Source organism: Salvelinus fontinalis, chromosome 21 (assembly GCF_029448725.1).
Source record: "Salvelinus fontinalis isolate EN_2023a chromosome 21, ASM2944872v1, whole genome shotgun sequence".
In the NCBI taxonomy this organism is placed as follows: Eukaryota; Metazoa; Chordata; class Actinopteri; order Salmoniformes; family Salmonidae; genus Salvelinus; species Salvelinus fontinalis.
The window spans coordinates 44,924,967-44,942,946 of record NC_074685.1 but is presented as its reverse complement, the minus strand read 5'-3'; the positions used below and the strand labels follow the sequence as shown (position 1 = coordinate 44,942,946).

General features: G+C 41.1%; 2 protein-coding genes across 3 annotated transcripts; one reads left to right on the top strand and one right to left on the bottom strand.

Moving 5' to 3' along the window:
• The first annotated feature begins 542 nt into the window (after positions 1–542).
• ppp2cb (protein phosphatase 2, catalytic subunit, beta isozyme) lies at positions 543–13,226 on the top strand. The gene is made up of 7 exons (XM_055875422.1): positions 543–1,001; positions 5,287–5,496; positions 6,323–6,496; positions 9,715–9,804; positions 10,413–10,574; positions 12,184–12,302; positions 12,592–13,226. Exons 1-7 carry the CDS (start codon positions 900–902, stop codon positions 12,662–12,664), a joined length of 930 nt encoding a protein of 309 aa, XP_055731397.1. The 5' UTR covers positions 543–899; the 3' UTR covers positions 12,665–13,226.
• Positions 13,227–13,281: 55 nt separating this feature from the next.
• Positions 13,282–17,633, bottom strand: ubxn8 (UBX domain protein 8). 2 transcript variants are annotated; one of them, XM_055875423.1, is made up of 8 exons: positions 17,405–17,633; positions 16,972–17,100; positions 15,930–16,003; positions 15,716–15,838; positions 15,055–15,189; positions 14,343–14,384; positions 14,133–14,207; positions 13,282–13,980 (listed from the first exon to the last, which is right to left on the bottom strand). In XM_055875423.1, the coding sequence occupies exons 1-8, from the start codon at positions 17,487–17,489 to the stop codon at positions 13,810–13,812; spliced, it is 834 nt and encodes a 277-aa protein (XP_055731398.1). In that variant the 5' UTR covers positions 17,490–17,633; the 3' UTR covers positions 13,282–13,809. The 2 variants fall into 2 exon arrangements, with proteins under 2 accessions (XP_055731398.1, XP_055731400.1); XM_055875425.1 differs by lacking the exon at positions 14,343–14,384.
• Between the last annotated feature and the right edge of the window lie 347 nt (positions 17,634–17,980).

The window sequence follows — 17,980 nt, the reverse complement described above, 5'->3', positions numbered from 1 at the left end:
AGCTCTGCTGACTACTTTACCTGCACCATTGTCAGAGGGGGCGAAGTGTAACGGAGGTTGGGTAACCACGCTTGTGTAATAACCTTGCCTAAGACCTGAAAAGTTGCATTATTGCGTTGGCTCCCTGAGCCATTGGCTATAGACTTCTGCCACGGTTTTAACCCTGGTAATAAGAATTTGGTGGGTGCTTGTATTTGTCCTGTTGCGTGTATTGGGAATGTGTTTTTGCATATCCCAACTCCCCTGAGACATCTATGGACCTTGTCGGCTCCGGGAGTTGAACCAGCGACTTTATAATTACTGGCCCAACGCTCTAAACCTCAACGGTACAAGACTATAGCCTGCTTAATCTATTATCTATACTCCATATCATGCATCTCTTTTATTTTCTGTTTCTCATATTATATTCTTCCTATTGCAGTATTTGGCGGTAGCCATCTGTCTGGCGAATCCTCTTGTCCTCAAGGCGGCGCACACGCTTTCACCACCGCCATCGTTCTAGAAATACCAATGTGATGACGTCGATCCGAGCGAGGCAAATACTGAGCGGCCATTACACGGCGAGTTTCCTTTGGAAGGTCGGGGGCGACAGGGAACTAGCGACCGAGAGACATCGCTCGCAGTGCCGAGAAAACAGGGACGTCCCTGCCGCACCATATGGTTTATACGTGGGCCATAAAAATAACGAAAACATTAGCGTTGTATTGACGGTACCCATAATAATCACAGATTGGCTCGTTGATTATAGTTATATAGGTAACGTTAGAGTGCTGCGCAGCGTTCCACAAACCCAGCCATAACCCGGCTGTCGTCTTGAGTTGCGTCGAATTTGAGCGAAAGAACGGTTGTTTCATTACTTCACCATAGTCTGTTTTTCAGCTATCTGAACAGTTTTCAAAATGGACGATAAAGTATTTACAAAGGAATTGGATCAGTGGGTCGAGCAACTGAATGAATGCAAGCAATTGTCGGAGAATCAAGTGCGAACGCTATGCGAAAAGGTAAGAACACCCGACTGAAGACACGTTAGCTAGCGATGTTCTCTCTAAGTTACTTTTAGTTAACTTCTCACCGGTAACATGTTTACGCGAAGGCCGCTGAAATCTAGCTAGCAAGTTAGCGTCGACGACTAACCAAGGTTTCCTCTACATTCCGTGGTGGTTTGTTAGTAACTATGTAAATACACAATTTTGATCCGAAGTCTTTAAGGTCCATTCCCACACCGTTATTCGCTAATGTGACTTAGACAACATATCTAACAAGTTACCTAACTAATAACTGGTAACGTTACCATAAGCTAGTTGGATGGCTAACGTTAATAACTTTAACGACTTACACAACATAAGTAGTTAACAGTAACATTATCTAGTTAACTGGTTAACTTCTCAATTATCTAGGTTTCTAATTTATTTGCTTATGTTATAGAAAACATGTAACGTTAGCTAGTTATTTTTGCCAATAATGTTGTCCGTTGTCACATGCTAACGTAGCTAGTTAACTAGCAGCGCGTTAGTGGTAACGTTAGCTACGTGCCACCATTAACGTTAGCTAACCAGTGTGTAACTCCGCTTATTGACGTTACTGCTAACTAGTTAGTTGGTTAGCTACGTTGTTTTCTGCAAATAGTGTCAGGAAATGCATAGCTATTGAATTCGATCTAATTGAAGCAAATATTACTGCCTTGTACTTAAGTTAGGACTAAAAACAGTACGTTAGCTACAAACTTTAGCTTATACATGTCAGTAGCTTTTTCATAGGGTTGATAGTTAAGGCGACCACCGAGTAGCTAACCGTACCCAAATGCTACAAATATTTAACTCCGGGATGAAGGCCCTTGGCTCAATTATCCTCCCCGCACTTATGGTTGCAAGGTAGAATACACAAAGTGCAGTTTCAAAACTGCGTTAGCAGTTTATTTTCTTATGCCAGTCACTCAATTAGCTCATGTCAGCTAACATTTTTTAGGTTGGTAAATTAGTCTAGTGGCCAGCTATCAACATTCTAGTGGTCATGGTCAAATTACCAACATGATTTTGTAAGTCAGTCTCACTCAGATACCACCCTATGGAAAAATGTGTAGAATTGCAGGTGGATATGTAGACCCTCAAGCAACTGTGGCCCCTCATAAATTCAGATTTTTTTGTTTCCTTCCCCATCAGTTTCCCATCCCTGATCGAACTGGCTTGCAATCTATGACTATCCACACATGATGTCGTTGATGTTGCTAGATATGCAGGCCCTGGGGAAATAGAAGATTCCATTTAGGATGGAACCATTTGAGATCACAATCGCAACAATTATATTTTTCCTCACACAGTGCAGAACATGAGTCTTGGTGATTTTGAAAGGCAATAAACTGTTTCGTTGGAGAACCCTTCGCACCAAACAAATGTGAATTGCAGACTAGAGGTCAACCGACTGATTTTTCAACGCCGATACCGATTATTGGAGGACCAAAAAAGCCTATACATTTACATTTAAGTCATTTAGCAGACGCTCTTATCCAGAGCGACTTACAAATTGGTGCATTCACCTTAAGATATCCAGTGGAACAGCCACTTTACAATAGTGCATCTAAATCTTTTAAGGGGGGGGGGGGGGGGGGGCAGAAGGACGATTAATCGTCCGATTTTAATAAAATTTGTATTTTATTTGTAATAATGACAATTACAACAATACTGAATGAACACGTATGTTAACATAATATAATACATAAATAAAATCAATTTAGCCTCAAATAAATAATGAAACATGTTCAATTTGGTTTAAATAATGCAAAAACAACGTGTTGGAGAAGAAAGTAAAAGTGCAATATGTGCCATGTAAGAAAGCTAAAGTTTAAGTTCCTTGCTCAGAACATGAGAACATATGAAAGCTGGTGGTTCCTTTTAACATGAGTCTTCAATATTCCCAGGTAAGAAGTTTTAGGTTGTAGTTATTATAGGACTATTTCTCTCTATACGATTTGTATTTAATATTCCTTTGTCTATTGGATGTTCTTATAGGCATTTTAGTATTGCCAGGGTAACAGTATAGCTTCCGTCCCTCTCCTCGCTCCTACCTGGGCTCGAACCAGGAACACATCGACAACAGTCACCCTCGAAGCAGCGTTACCCATGCAGAGCAAGGGGAACAACTACTCCAAGTCTCAGAGCGAGTGACATTTGAAACGCTATTAGCTAGCCATTTCACATCGGTTACACCAGCCTAATCTCGGGAGTTGGTAGGCTTGAAGTCATAAACAGCGCAATGCTTGAAGCATTGCGAAGAGCTGCTGGATAAACGCACGAAAATGCTGTTTGAATGAATGCTTACGAGCCTGCTGGTGCCTACCATCGCTCAGACTGCTCTATCAAATCATACTTAATTATAACATAATAACACACAGAAATACGAGCCTTAGGTCATTAATATGGTTGAATCCGGAAACTATCATCTCGAAAACAAGACGTTTATTCTTTCAGTGAAATACGGAACCGTTACGTATTTTATTTAACAGGTTGTATCCATAAGTCTAAATATTCCTGTTACATTGCACAACCTTCAATGTTATGTCATAATTACGTAAAATTCTGGCAAGTTAGTTCGCAACGAGCCAGGCGGCACAAACTGTTAAATATACCCTGACTCTGCGTGCAATGAACATAAGAGAAGTGACAAAATTTCACCTGGTTAATATTGCCTGCTAACCTGGATTTCTTTTAGCTAAATATGCAGGTTTAAAAATGTATACTTCTGTATATTGATTTTAAGAAAGGCATTGATGTTTATGGTTAGGTACAGTCGTGTAACGATTGTGCTTTTTACGCAAATGCTCTTTTGTTAGATCATCCCGTTTGGCGAAGTTGGCTGTCTTTGTTAGGAAGAAATAGTCCTCACACAGTTCGCAACGAGCCAGGCGGCCCAAACTGCTGCATATACCCTGACTCTGTTGCAAGAGAAGTGACTCAATTTCCCTAGTTAAAAGAAATTCATGTTAGCAGGCAATATTAACTAAATATGCAGGTTAAAAAATATAGACTTGTGTATTGATTTTAAGAAAGGCATTGATGTTTATGGTTAGGTACACGTTGGAGCAACGACAGTCCTTTTTCGCGAATGCGCACCGCATCGATTATATGCAACGCAGGACACGCTAGATAAACTAGTAATATCTTCAACCATGTGTAGTTAACTAGTGATTATAATTGATTGTTTTTTTATAAGTTTAATGCTACCTAGCAACTTACCTTGGCTTCTTACTGCATTCGCGTAACAGGCAGGCTCCTCGTGGAGTGCAATGTAAGGCAGGTGGTTAGAGCGTTAGACTAGTTAACCGTAAGGTTGCAAGATTGAATCCCTGAGCTGACAAGGTAAAAATCTGTCGTTCTGCCCCTGAACAAGGCAGTTAGTTAACCTACCGTTTCTAGGCCGTCATTGAAAATAAGAATGTGTTCTTAACTGACTTGCCTAGTTAAATAAAGGTGTGTTTAAAAAAATAAAAATTATCAGCCAAATCGGTGTCCAAAAACACAGATTTCCGATTGTTATGAAAACTTGAAATCGGCCCTAATTAATCGGCCATTCCGATTATTCGGTCGACCTCTATTGCAGACCGTAAAATAATTTCCCTGCTTGCCGATCCATACTTTGCATTGTATAGTTGAAATACAGTATGTGCAACAAGCTTAATTTAATGCACCACCTACCCAGTCCATTTTCATTGGTCATTTATATTCTTGTTGAGATGATGTTCTGACACAATTGCACGTGGATGATTTCTTTAGCGAGAGGGGTAGTTTTGCTGCTGAATTTATATTGTCGTCTTCATATTAAAGAGGGATAGGGCTGTGCTGCAGAGAAGTCTCCATGGAGACACACTCGTATTGTTTCCATGGTGATAATGGGGCGGCTTTCACAGAAAATTCGGGCAGGGGAAGCAACGACACCCTTGAAGTTAAATGAGGCAGCTTTCCTATCTAGCGTTTTGATGTATCGTACATAATTTAAACGACACATACAATACTTCTCTTTCATTCACCCTCATGAATAATTGTTAACTTTTTATTTAACCTTTATTTAACCAGGCCAGTTGAGAACAAGTTCTCATTTACAACTGCGACCTGGCCAAGACAAAGCAAAGCAGTGCGACAAAAATGACAGTTACACATGGGATAAATAAATGTACAGTCAATAACACAATAGAAAAATCTGTATACAGTGTGTGCAAATGAAGTAAGCAGGTAAATGTGGATACACCAGTCACTGATGTTTTCTGTAATGCACTTGTTTTGTTCCCCTCTCCAGGCTAAAGAGATCCTTACCAAGGAGTCCAATGTGCAGGAGGTGCGCTGTCCCGTCACGGTGTGCGGAGATGTTCATGGCCAGTTCCACGACCTCATGGAGCTGTTCAGAATCGGGGGCAAGTCACCTGACACCAACTACCTGTTCATGGGGGACTATGTAGACAGAGGCTACTACTCGGTGGAAACAGTCTCACTGCTGGTCGCACTTAAGGCAAGTGAATTCTGAACTTGATGAGTGGGCTGAAACCACAGTATTTCAGTTGCTGGTATAAGGTTTGCCTTGCCATAATAAATGACTGAAAAAGAGATAAGACCCAGATAAATACATCTATAGTATATTTTACCGACAGTATATTTTTTGCCCAGCACCTGTTCTTAAAACCAGGGACATGTCATTCTCGTATGCTCAATATATTTTGAACTCTCAACTGTGTCCCGAAGAAAGTCAAGGACCAATCAAGTTGTACTACCTCTGATGATGTAGGCTAGCTCTTGAAGTGTATGGGAACTGGTGGTATTCAGGAGTCAATGTATGTAAGCTGAAGATAATATGCAAACTGAAGTAGGTCACCGAAGTGTTTTTATTTTTTTTGTAGACTCAATGTATTCCATGGCTCAGCCGGTAATGCTTACAAGCTAGAAGGGGGGCAGTTTACAGTCATAACCAATGTGTCACTCACCTCACGGCTGTTAACATACTGGGTCGAATTGGATTCATTGACCTCATCTCAAACGTCAGCTGTGACTTTCGAGGTCTGTGTGGGACATCTTATCTAAGGACAACAGATATATTGGAATAACTTATTTGTAAATTATAGGCTATAACAGGATCACTTATTAGTCAAGTGTGGTGTAAAATGCATAATTTTTAAATGGCGTTAAGTAGTTTTGAATACACTGCAGTTTAGTTTTCAAATGGTGGCACTGTGCCGCTGTCATGTACTTTACGAAGGAACTCGGGCAGTTTTTCATCAATCAAGTTATTTAGGCCTGGCGCTTTTGGAGCCAAACTCAATCACGACTGTCTCGCTCCCCAGGTCCGTTACCCAAAACGCATCACGATACTGCGGGGGAACCACGAGAGCAGGCAGATCACACAGGTGTACGGATTCTACGACGAGTGCTTGAGGAAGTACGGCAACGCCAACGTGTGGAAATACTTCACAGACCTCTTCGATTATCTTCCCCTGACGGCCCTGGTCGACGAACAGGTAACACAAGTGCTTTAAAAGTGCATGACGTGGCCTTACTTTATGTAATGGGGAGCATCCCTCATGGCACCCTATTCCCTTAGTGAACTACTTTTGACCAAGCCTCTGGTCAAAAGTAGTGCACTATATATAGAATATGGTGGCATTTGGGGGACACAGATTGAAGGTTGTGAATAAGTTCAAAGGAAGCCTAGCTACCGAATTATACTACAGCTCAAAAGTTTGGGGTCACTTAGAAATGTCCTTGTTTTTGAAAGAAAAGCAAACAATTTTGTTGTCCATTTAAAATAACATAAAATTGATCAGAAATAGTGTAGACATTGTTAATATTGTAAATTACTATTGTAGCTGGAAACTACATATTTTTTTTATGGATTATCTACATAGGCGTACAGAGGCCCATTATCAGCAACCATCACTCCTGTGTTACAATGGCACGTTGTGTTAGCTAATCCAAGTTTTATCATTTTAAAAGGCAAATTGGTCATTAGAAAACCCTTTTGCAATTATGTTAGCACAGCTGAAAACTGTTCTGATTTTAAATAAGCAATAAAAACTGGACTTCTTTTGACTAGTTGAATATCTGGAGCATCAGCATTTGTGGGTTTGATTACAGGCTCAAAATGTCCAGAAACAAAGACCTTTCTTCTGAAACTCGTCAGTCTATTCTTGTTCTGAGAAATGAAGACTATTCCATGCGAGAAATTACCAAGAAACTCAAGATCTCTTACAACGCTGTGCACTACTCCCTTCACAGAACAGCGCAAACTGGCCCTAACCAGAACAGAAAGAGGAGTGGGAGGCCCCAGTGCACAACTGAGCAAGAGGACAAGTACATTAGTGTCTTGTTTGAGAAACAGACGCCTCACAAGTCCTCAACTGGCAGCTTCATTCAATAGTACCCGCAAAACACCAGTCTCAACGTCAACAGTGAAGAGGCGACTCCGGGATGTAGGCCTTCTAGGCAGAGTTCCTACGTCCAGTGTCTGTGTTTTTTTGCCCACCTTAATCTTTTATTTTTATTGGCCAGTCTGAGATATGTCTTTTTCTTTGCAACTCTGCCCACCTAAAAAAAACGACTTAAGAAAAAATACTTTCAAGTACTACTTAAGTACTTTACACCACTGCTCAATTGAGAGAATTTCTACACTGCCACGTAGGGCTCCACGATATGGGCAAATAATCTAGGACTTATTTTTAACTCTATGTTGCAATTGCGATTTGACTTGCGAATTAGAGCAAAACTGTTGGAGTCATGGAAATAGAATGACTATTCTAATTCTATAGTTATAGTGGGCACTTTGAATACAGTGTTTTGAGATGACAACTACCGTAATTGCTGGACTATTAAGCGCACCTGAATATAATTATTTTTTTTGTTTTGTACATAAATAAGCCGCACGTGTCTATAAGCCCGCAGGTGCCTACCGGTACATTGAAACAAATGAACTTTACACAGCCTTTAAACGAAACACGGCATGTAACAAAAATAAATAGGCTTTAACGAAACACGGCTTGTAACAAAAATAAATAGGCTTTAACGAAACAGGCTTGTAACATTTTTTTTTTTTTTTTTAAATAGCAGTAAACAATAGCCTACCAAGAAAGTCCTTGGTCACTATCTTCCTCCTGTGCACTGAAACCACTGAAGTCATCTCCTTTGGTGTCGGAGTTGAATAGCCTCAGAATTGCTTCATCCGATGTTGGATCGTTTTCATTGCGCTCTCCTCACTTTCATCCGGAGGCAAACTCATCCAAGCCTCATTTTCTAGTTCGGGCCATCTGCTTTTCTTTCCTCTGAAAACTTTTGTTGTCTTTTTGCACTAAGTCAGTTTCTCACGCTGCTGTTTCCAACGTCTTATCATCGACTCATTAAGGCTCCCGTGCAGCAGCACTATTTCCTTTTCCAACAGCCAGATCGATCGCCTTCAAATTGAAAGCTGCATCATATGCATTTCTCCGTGTCTTTGCCATGATGAGGGTGACAAAATGACTACCGTAATCAGAATGATGGAAGGTTTGAGCGCGCTCGATTTACGTCACATTATGTGACGGTGCTCAGTTTTTTGGCGGCATGAATTTGTGAAAGCGGGAAAAATCCATAAATTAGCCGCGTCATTGTATAAAGCGCAAGGTTCATAGCGTGGGAAAAAAGTAGCGGCTTATAGTCCGGAAATTACGGTAATTAAAATGCCAAGGAGGCGTTATTGTGACAGGGAGGGAACTAAAGTGTTAAGTGTTTCATAGGGGACCCTATAACCTTTGGCTACAGTGCATGTTTTCTCTTGGCTACTTCGTGCAGCTAACATATTCTTGCTTTGCATATTCCTCTGATTTAGAAGATACTGGTGCACAAACAACATGCTGATTTAGGTCTACACCATCACTGGTATTATCAGGCTGTATTAGCTAGCTACGTTTGCTCTTACTCAGTACATTTATTAGCTAGCTAGCTATTAGCATTAGCGGCTAACAATTAGCATCGCAACTGATTTTAAGGCAACTTGCTAAGAAAAGACAAACTAGCTGTTTGCTGATGTAAGAAACACAAACTAATAGTGTCATTATAGAACGCTTGTGGATTTATATTAAGAAGCAAAGTGAAAACAGCACTGTTGTCATCAACATTATTGCATGTGCTGCATTGACCATGCAGACTGAACGCATGTCTCTGGTTGAGGAACATCAAATGCTCTCCTTCAGTGACAGGGTGCGTTGCTAGGTCTGTGTGGAAAGTGACATTACACATGGCGTATCACATTTAACAAACCAAATATTCAAATACCGGTATAGAATGTAAAAACCCAAACTGGTCCCTGCATCAATACTGGTATATTATAAAATACAGTATACCGCCCAGCCCTACGCCTATGTAGATATTCCAATAAATCAGCCGTTTTCAGCTACAATAGTAATTTAAATGTCTACACTGTTTTTGATCAATTTGACATTTTAATGGACCAAAAAAATCTTTAAAAAACAAGGACATTTGTAAGTGACTCAGCTTTTGAACGGTAGTGTAATTCGGTAGCTAGGCTTCCTTTTGAACTTATTCACAACCTTCAATCTGTGTGTCCCAAATGTATATTTGTAACTCTTGTCATTTTATATTTAGGCTACATTAACATTTTAGTAATTTAGCAAACACTCTTATCCGGAGCAACTTGTTACGTAAGGGCAAATCAACATCTATACTCTTGTTTCCTCCTCTGTCTCAGATCTTCTGTCTACACGGTGGCCTCTCCCCCTCCATAGACACACTGGATCACATCCGGGCCCTGGATCGCCTGCAGGAGGTTCCACACGAGGTCAGTGCTGCCTGCCAGAGGACGTTAGTAGTCAGCCCTGTCAACGACACATACAGTAGGGGCTGGATACTAGCTATCTGTAAGCAGAGAGTGGGGCTATCAGATGGTATGAGGTAGTGATATTGTCATGAGGTTGTGTTGACCCAGAGCCAAGCCCTGGGTCATGTTGACCTACCAGTGTTGGAGCCAAGCCGGGTCATGTTCAGTAGGCACCAAACTGAGTAAAATGGGGAAGATGTAACTGGACTTGTCCAATTAGATATGCTTATTTTCGTTTTCTCATCTGTTTTGCTACGGTGGGCCCTAATGAACATAGCCCTGGTCTCTGCTCAAGAGGTAGGCTATTCAGGTTGTCACCTTTCCAATGCATCATTGTCAATGAGGGCTGTGGTCTTATGATGAATATTCCCCTCCTTTGCAATCCTACTGCCCATAGAATTACATCACGTATTAGGCTCTCGGTGTTCAAGCCATGCTAAATGAGGTCATAATCCCTATGTGTCATTGGGGGCTGCTTTTGTTAATGTGTGTTTCAGGAATGAGGTCATAATGCCCATGTGTCATTGTCATTGAGGGCTGCTTTTGTTAATGATGTGTGTTTGTTTCAGGGGCCTATGTGTGACCTGCTGTGGTCAGACCCAGATGACCGTGGGGGCTGGGGCATCTCCCCACGAGGTGCCGGCTACACCTTTGGGCAGGACATCTCGGAAACCTTCAATCATGCCAACGGTCTTACCCTTGTGTCCCGTGCCCACCAACTTGTCATGGAGGTAACCCCACTTTTAATTTAGGCAGTTAATGTTTATGCTAAGTGTGTTTATATACTTGATTGGTGTAGTTAGTATTAAAGCATGTGGCGCAGTGATTCTGGTAGTAACATGCTTTACCTGTTAGATATTTACATTAATTAATGGACTTCCATGTAAATGGAAAATAAAGTTATAGTATATTTTTGGCGGGGAGCATAGCATTTCAATTCTACCATGGAAAGGGGCGATTTCTGAATATTTCAAATGTTGTGGTACTTCCATTTTGTTCATGGAACCTAAAGGTTTGTTAGGATAAGACTGTTAGGATAGAGCTGAGGTAGTCTCCATGTTTCCGTAGATGATTCAGCTGGAAGCTGCTGTGCTAGAATTGAACCGGAATCAATAATTCAAGAGCCTTGTGTACAGCGTTTTATATTTATAGTTTTACCCACTTTCAGCTTAAAAGGAAACATTAAAAAAAAATAACCAAACCTCTATTTTTATGTAAATGGCATGTTTATAAAAGGGTTCAGGCACCTTTTTGTGATAACTTTAAAAAAAAAAACATTATTTTTTTTGTGAAACTTACAGCAAATCACTTCATCATCCTTGTTGTGTAGTATGGGGGCACCGAAAAAAACATGAGCAAAGGTGCCAAAAACACCCAAATGCGTCCTTTTAGAAATGGCAAAGCTCTCAGTATAGTGATACAGGTGATGATGTTGTACACATGAAATTGTCATAACTTTAGCCCAACCCTGTATTCCCTTTTGTGCGACCCAAGCCGTTTCCCCTATCCAGCTGTTCCATTCGCCATGTAGCCAGCTGCTACAGGTAACTGCCAAAATAAAGGAAATGCCAACATGTCTTAATGGGGCGTTGGGCCACCACGAACCACCAGCGCCTTGGCATGGATTCTACAAATGTCTGGAAATTCCTGTGTGGAAGCATCCTATGTTTTCTATATACTTATCCCTCATTTACTCAAGTGTTTCCTTTTTTATTTTGGCAATTACCTCTAGAATGGACGGATAGCTATCGCTCGAGTCGCAATAAAATGGAATATGACATTGCGGCCAAAGTTCAGAATGACACAATTTCATGTAAAACATTTAAAGTGCTTCATCACTATACTGAGAGCTTCCAAAAGGACCTACACTATTTAGGTGTTTTTGGAGCCTTCATGTTTTTCATGGCCCCCATATTACCCCCCCCCCCCCCCCCCCCCATCTCGCAAAAGTGAATTCACAAACTATGTGCCTGGACCCTTCTATAGCATTCCATTAACATCAAAAATAGAGATTAGGTAGTGTAAAAAAAAGAATTCGTAAAGGGGGGGCAGCCTGTGCTTCGAGACTAGGTTTGCATCCAAAATGGCGCACTTTTCCCCATAAAGTGCACTAGTAAAATGTTCTTGGACTATGTAGGTAATTTAGCTCAGTCACTCTGCATAAGAATCCCAGGATGAGAATATAGAGTTGGAAATGAAGCTTTGTAACTGTCTCAATTTAACTTCTTGTACGAGTTTTGAGTAATGATTAGAATAAGTGACTTGAGTTTGTTTACTTTTAAATTGATCATTTCAACTAAGTGGTTTGTATGTACTAACGTACGGGTTGCCTTTTTCCAGGGCTACAACTGGTGTCATGACCGAAATGTTGTCACCATCTTCAGTGCGCCAAACTACTGCTATCGCTGTGGCAACCAAGCTGCTATCATGGAACTGGACGATACTCTTAAATACTCTTTGTAAGTGACATTTTGTGGTTATCTGGAGTAGATGTTTTAACATTGAGTGTTACTGAGAACAAATAGAATGCAATAGCTGTTGCTGCATGTGCTTTGCCAGTGTACATCAAAGTAACACTCATTGTCCCTAATTGGAACTTCTATATTCAGCACCAAAAACTTATCTTCACAACTGGCATAAATTGAGTTACAGGTTCCATTGACCACATGAGGTTTTTAGTCTAAAAAGGACAGTTCTGTAAATGGTCCCAATTGGAGTCATCCTAATGTTGTATTTCCTGTCCTCCAGCCTTCAGTTCGACCCTGCACCTCGACGCGGAGAGCCCCACGTCACCCGCCGTACCCCCGACTACTTCTTATAAACTCCTCTACAGCAAACGACAACCACCCCCCCCACCCCAAAACCTGTGTGCATATGACCTGTTACCAACATTAAAGCACTAACATGGACCAAAATGTGCCATATAAGCATTTAGTACACATTACAATAATACACATTGCCCTGTGTCTCAGTACTGCAACACAGTGTCCTTTTTTAGCCTTTAGTGCAACTGCCTGCTCTATACTATTGATCGTAATGTTCCTTTGTTTTTCTTCCGTGGACTGTACATTACGCAAACAAATGTGACAACTCTTCCTTTCCCCACCCAAAGATCACTGGACAAATATACAATTTCCGTTGGCAATGCCGGGCATGTGAATTATTTACAATATTTTATACAAATGCACATACATCCCTAGCCGTCACACTATTTGGGAATGGATGCTTAAAATTGAGGGAGATGCCTCTTGCTCCTTGGGATTGTATGCTTTCATGTCAAAAGACCTACCTGCTTTCTCCTACTCGTTTGCATTTATTGCCCTCTGTATATTTGTCAGTGATTGCCTCTTTGATGTATTTGAACTAAAGTACTTTTAATCCGACTCTTGCTGATATTTCAGTCATTGTTAGGTTCTAAAATGAGTAAAGACTAGGAAAAACCCGAACCAAGTTTATTCACAATGGCTGAAAAAAAATGCATGTTAACACCCAAGTATTTATACCCCCTTTAGGCAGTCTCCTTTCCTCAACATCTTTGTTGCTAGGCAGGAAGTTGATGTGGGTAATACTGTTCCTTCATGTGACCTGACCTCTGCTCCGATTCCACAACCATGTGACTGCCTTTTCCCTTAGTAACATTCCTGGCTCTTAAACAACCTCCATTGACCCCACCATATACATTCCTCCTAAATAACCATTAACGTCTGGTATTTCAAATTACAACCCAACAATTTATAACATCAGAACTCGACATTATCCACATGTGTTTGTGTAGCAATATAATTTGGGAAACAGTAATTCATACAACTGAACATGAAAGGAGTACACTGGTTGTATACTTGGTTCTGACAATATGGACATAGTTTATAGCTTTGTTCCCTTGTGTGAAGGATTTGCTGTTCTGACGCCTATGATCCAGTTGCCCATATTTTTATTTTCAAATGGCATGGAACTGATGCTTTTTCCTTAGGTTGTGGAGGGATCTTTCACTTCCACATTTAATACTGTGTGTGTTAAAATGCCTGCATCCCCCATGCTTATGTCTTTCCCAATGACCAAGGGTTGTCTGGGGTAGGTGGTGCATAATGTGTAGATTGCCGGGTGATATCCTGTTTTCAGCAACCAGTCCAGAAGAACCTACAGAACAAGGTTTTCAAAACAGTACAATCTTCGTAAGCATCTTTTGGGATGTTAAACTTAACTATTTTATTGAATAGGATTATGAGACCATGTTATAAAAGTTTGAGTATGAGATGAATACATAAAGGGGGGGAAACTCCTTTTCTCACCGAGGAGCTGTCGGATTTCAGGAATCTTCTGTGAATTGTTCTTCCACTTGGGCATCTCAAAGCCACCCGTACAACCTATCAAAGGAAGGTCAAGAGAAACCTTGCTGTACTCACACTGACCACCTTTTGCCAATCATGAATTGTTTACATTGATTAATGTGTCTTCAAATTCCATAGCATAACAGATACAAAAGTGTCTATAATACATACCCCTTCAGCATCCTCTGCTGGCTCCTCAGGTAAAACGACCACCTTTTCAATCCAGAGAGCACATAAACCATTGAGGTTTTAGGCCTGGTTTCAAACCCATTGTGCTTTGTCGACTATGCGCCATTTCAATGGTATTTTCTGATTGAGCTGAGATATGCAGTGTTACTGAAAAGTGGCTGGATCGAATCCCCAAGCTGACAGTGTTCAAATCTGTTGTTCTGCCCCTGAGCAAGGCAGTTAACACTGTTCCCCGGGCGCCAGAGACGTAGATGTCGATTAAGGCAGCCCCCCCCCCCGCACCTTTCAGTTGTACGACTGACTAGGTATCCCCCTTTCCCTACTGTGCGGTCTCTGAACGTCTTTAAAAAAGGTGCATTGCCGACAAAGCGTGATCGGATTGAATCCCGGCCTAAACACAGAACAATGACTCCCTCTGCTTTAGTGAAATAATAAACTATGGGAGGGACCCGCAAGCGGGACTAACCTGACATGGAATAAAGGTTTGTGCTATCTGGAATCCTTGGGACATTGCAACTGATTTTACCTCATTGAAGTTGACATTTAAAATGGTTATGGTTTGGGGTAGGGACGTCCCAATTCTGAATAGCACTAACCATGGAATAAAACCATTTTCAGGTCCTTGGATTTAAATTGTTAATGATGTCCTTCCCATTAGCATACTTTCCTGAATAGAGGCATTCAGTATACACACCCTTTTTTGGGGAGGGACCTCAAGTTTGGGGTGGAGTCTGGTGGCACTCTCTGGCAGTTTCCTCCTTCTTACTGCCTCCTGATTGGGTGTCCCATCAACATCCTCCTGGGCTCTCTGCCCCAACGATTCTCCTTCCTGGAGCCACATAAATAACACATTTACAGTTGGCACACCTCACTGAGGATCTTGTCCATAGAAGTATCAAAAGGCCTAAAAATGTAAGAGGTGTGTACAATTGTTCTCCCCAGTGGGAGAAAGCAAGTACTGCATTCCATTGGCTAAGCACACTGTTCATTTGGTCCAAGCAAATTTGAAACAGTGTACAATATCAATTCTTATCATGTTTTATTCATTAATATGTAGATTTACCTGGCCCATTGAAATAGATCCTTTTTTTAAAATTCAAATTTTGGCGTGAAACCAAACACATTTAGCCTACATGACAACCTAGTCTACATATTGCACTGGGGCAAAACAATCTACGTTTTAACCGTAAATAACAACTTACAACTTATTTCGTAACTCATAAAGTAGTACATGCGCAAAAGGTACGGTTGCTTAGCTATCGAAACGAAGTGTTCAGAGAATCCAGTCACCCAGTAACTAAGTTATGTGGTTTGTTTTATACAATTCCATGGGTGGTATCTGAAGTTATTCTCACCCCAAGTTGTTCTCCGTCAGTCAGCTTCCAGGCCTCTCCCGTCATGCGGTAGAATTGCTCTTCTTTCTTCCTCATAGAAGACTCCTGACGAGGCCTCAGCACTGACTCCTGATAAGAGAAGGCCTGAAAGGGAAACACACACAGGAAAATATTAGCCTACTCTGTTAAAAAAAAGAGCAGTGCTGTTTAGTTTTTTGCTGAAAGGCCATATTACCTTCTCACTGTGTTTCTCCTGCAGCTCCTCCCTTGCCTGCTTTTGTCTTTGTTTTGCCTCCTCATCTTCAGAATCTGGAAGAAGTGCATAGTTTCATTCAACCATCAACTGGTTCACAATTTCAGAAGAAATCGTTGGCCTGGTATCAGAAGTTGAAAAACAGTGGCCAGTGTAACAGTTTTGTTTCCGTTCCCCTCGTTCGAACCAGGGACCCCGCAAGGGGAACAACTACTTCAAGGCCTCAGAGCGAGTGACGTCACCGATTGAACCGCTATTAGCGCGCACCACCGCTAACTAGCTAGCCATTTCACATCGGTTACACCAGTACTGAAACACCTAATTAGGCTAATCAACTAATGGCCTAGATTAATTAAATCAGGTGTGTTGGTGACCTGGCGCTGCTGTAACCCATTCATTGACGCTAAATGCTTTAGCGCCTATTGACAGTAGCATCTTTTGGGTGGGGGGAGTTTTGTTAATCAACGTCTCCAACGCTCGTTCTGAACATTAAAAGCAATCGCTTGCGGTATGGTTTTGGAAACATAAGGAACGTATAAAGGTTAAAATAAAATATTACTACACACCTTTATATGGTTCCCATACGACCATGTCTCATCGCTTGTTTGTGGTAGACAGACAGAAAGCCACCTGAGCTAATTGGCTATCTAGCGTGCTCCAAACACCTGTATGTAACTTGGGAGGAAGTGTAGTTCGTAAAATGGCGCACAAGTCTGTGCAAAACTGCTACAGTAAGTATATTTTTTGAAAAATGATTTATTGTTGAAATGAAAAGGGGCATATCAGCATGTTTCGAACAACTGGTTTGAAGTTTCTAAACGTTAACACAGCGTCGGAATTGTAGTGCACATGCAGGCAACTGTGGGTGAACCTAACCGCTAAAAACTCTATGGATAAGAATGGTTTTGGAATGCTAACTCTGCTGTAACAAAGGCCTAGGGTTGGCGACTACTGTTATACAAAATGGAATGTATGATTTGAATGAGTAATATTGGGATTGTCTGTTTGATAGACAGTCACCTACATTCAGATGTTGATCGGGTGTTGGAAGAGAACAAAGACCTCAGGCGTGGATAAAAATATGACACCATCAAGGTAGATAGGCCCAACAGCAACAGACCTCGCCCCACCAATAGAAAGGCACCTCTCACATCTAAAATGGAGATTAATAGACATAAGCAATTAATAATTTACATAGATAATGTACACTCACACGTCACCTTCTCAAATGGATAGTGGATATTAGTAATCAATTCAATCAGTTCAGTATTGTATAAACAAACGTTAGGACAGTAATGTCACAAAGGACAACAATAAAAGGACAACACCATGACAATTCAACTAGCTACTTATCCCCAAACAAATTAGAATCCCTCTCCCCCTTGTTGCAAAACTAGCCAATGGGCTCCTTGCACATAGCTTAACCAACACTTGCAAGAGTAAAAAAATAAACTTACCGATTATTGAATGTTTCCAAGAAACAAAACAAAGTATTGATATTAACAAGGTCCCCAAAAGCCAAGATGTCTTTGACGAAGACATTTTATAATATCGTTCTCCAAGCTATCCCGTTTCTACTGCGTTTGTCTTTTAATTTTATATATTTTTTCTTAAAATATTCTTCCGCGGTAAATATCTCAACCACAGCTAGAACCACGAGCCAGATATTTCACTGGATGTATAAATGTGAAGCATCCGGTTGGCGTTTCCCACTCACTGCCAAATATGGTTGGTGATGAGAGGAAGTCCATTAGCCGGCAGTGGGAGAAGATGGAGCGAGATGGATTTTGGCCGACGTTCTGCTAATTTTCGCGTCGATTAAACATTTGATCTCCATACAGTTTTCTGTTTCCAAAACTAGTATCTAACAGAGTGGACTGTGTTTTGCATCCTTTACCCTTTGCAAAAGTGTTTTTGTTTTGTTATGGCGTTGTTTAACTCGTGCTTGGCTCTGCTCAACTTTTTGCGTGTTCTGCCTATTCTGTTCGTTTGTTCCCATTGGAAACGACAGGCTCTGGTCTGTCTTGGGTTAG

What these genes read in the sequence shown, in the direction of transcription:
- ppp2cb (XM_055875422.1), top strand. Translation starts at nt 900, where the DNA reads ATGGACGATAAAGTATTTACAAAGGAATTGGATCAGTGGGTCGAGCAA. An exon ending in TGCGAACGCTATGCGAAAAG is followed by an intron (nt 1,002 to 5,286) that starts GTAAGAACACCC and finishes TCCCCTCTCCAG; the next exon opens with GCTAAAGAGATCCTTACCAA. An exon ending in CGGCCCTGGTCGACGAACAG is followed by an intron (nt 6,497 to 9,714) that starts GTAACACAAGTG and finishes CCTCTGTCTCAG; the next exon opens with ATCTTCTGTCTACACGGTGG.
- ubxn8 (XM_055875423.1), bottom strand. Translation starts at nt 17,489, where the DNA reads ATGTCTTCGTCAAAGACATCTTGGCTTTTGGGGACCTTGTTAATATCA. An exon ending in CACCCGATCAACATCTGAAT is followed by an intron (nt 16,004 to 16,971) that starts GTAGGTGACTGT and finishes CACTTCTTCCAG; the next exon opens with ATTCTGAAGATGAGGAGGCA. An exon ending in AGGTCCCTCCCCAAAAAAGG is followed by an intron (nt 14,385 to 15,054) that starts GTGTGTATACTG and finishes TGGATTGAAAAG; the next exon opens with GTGGTCGTTTTACCTGAGGA.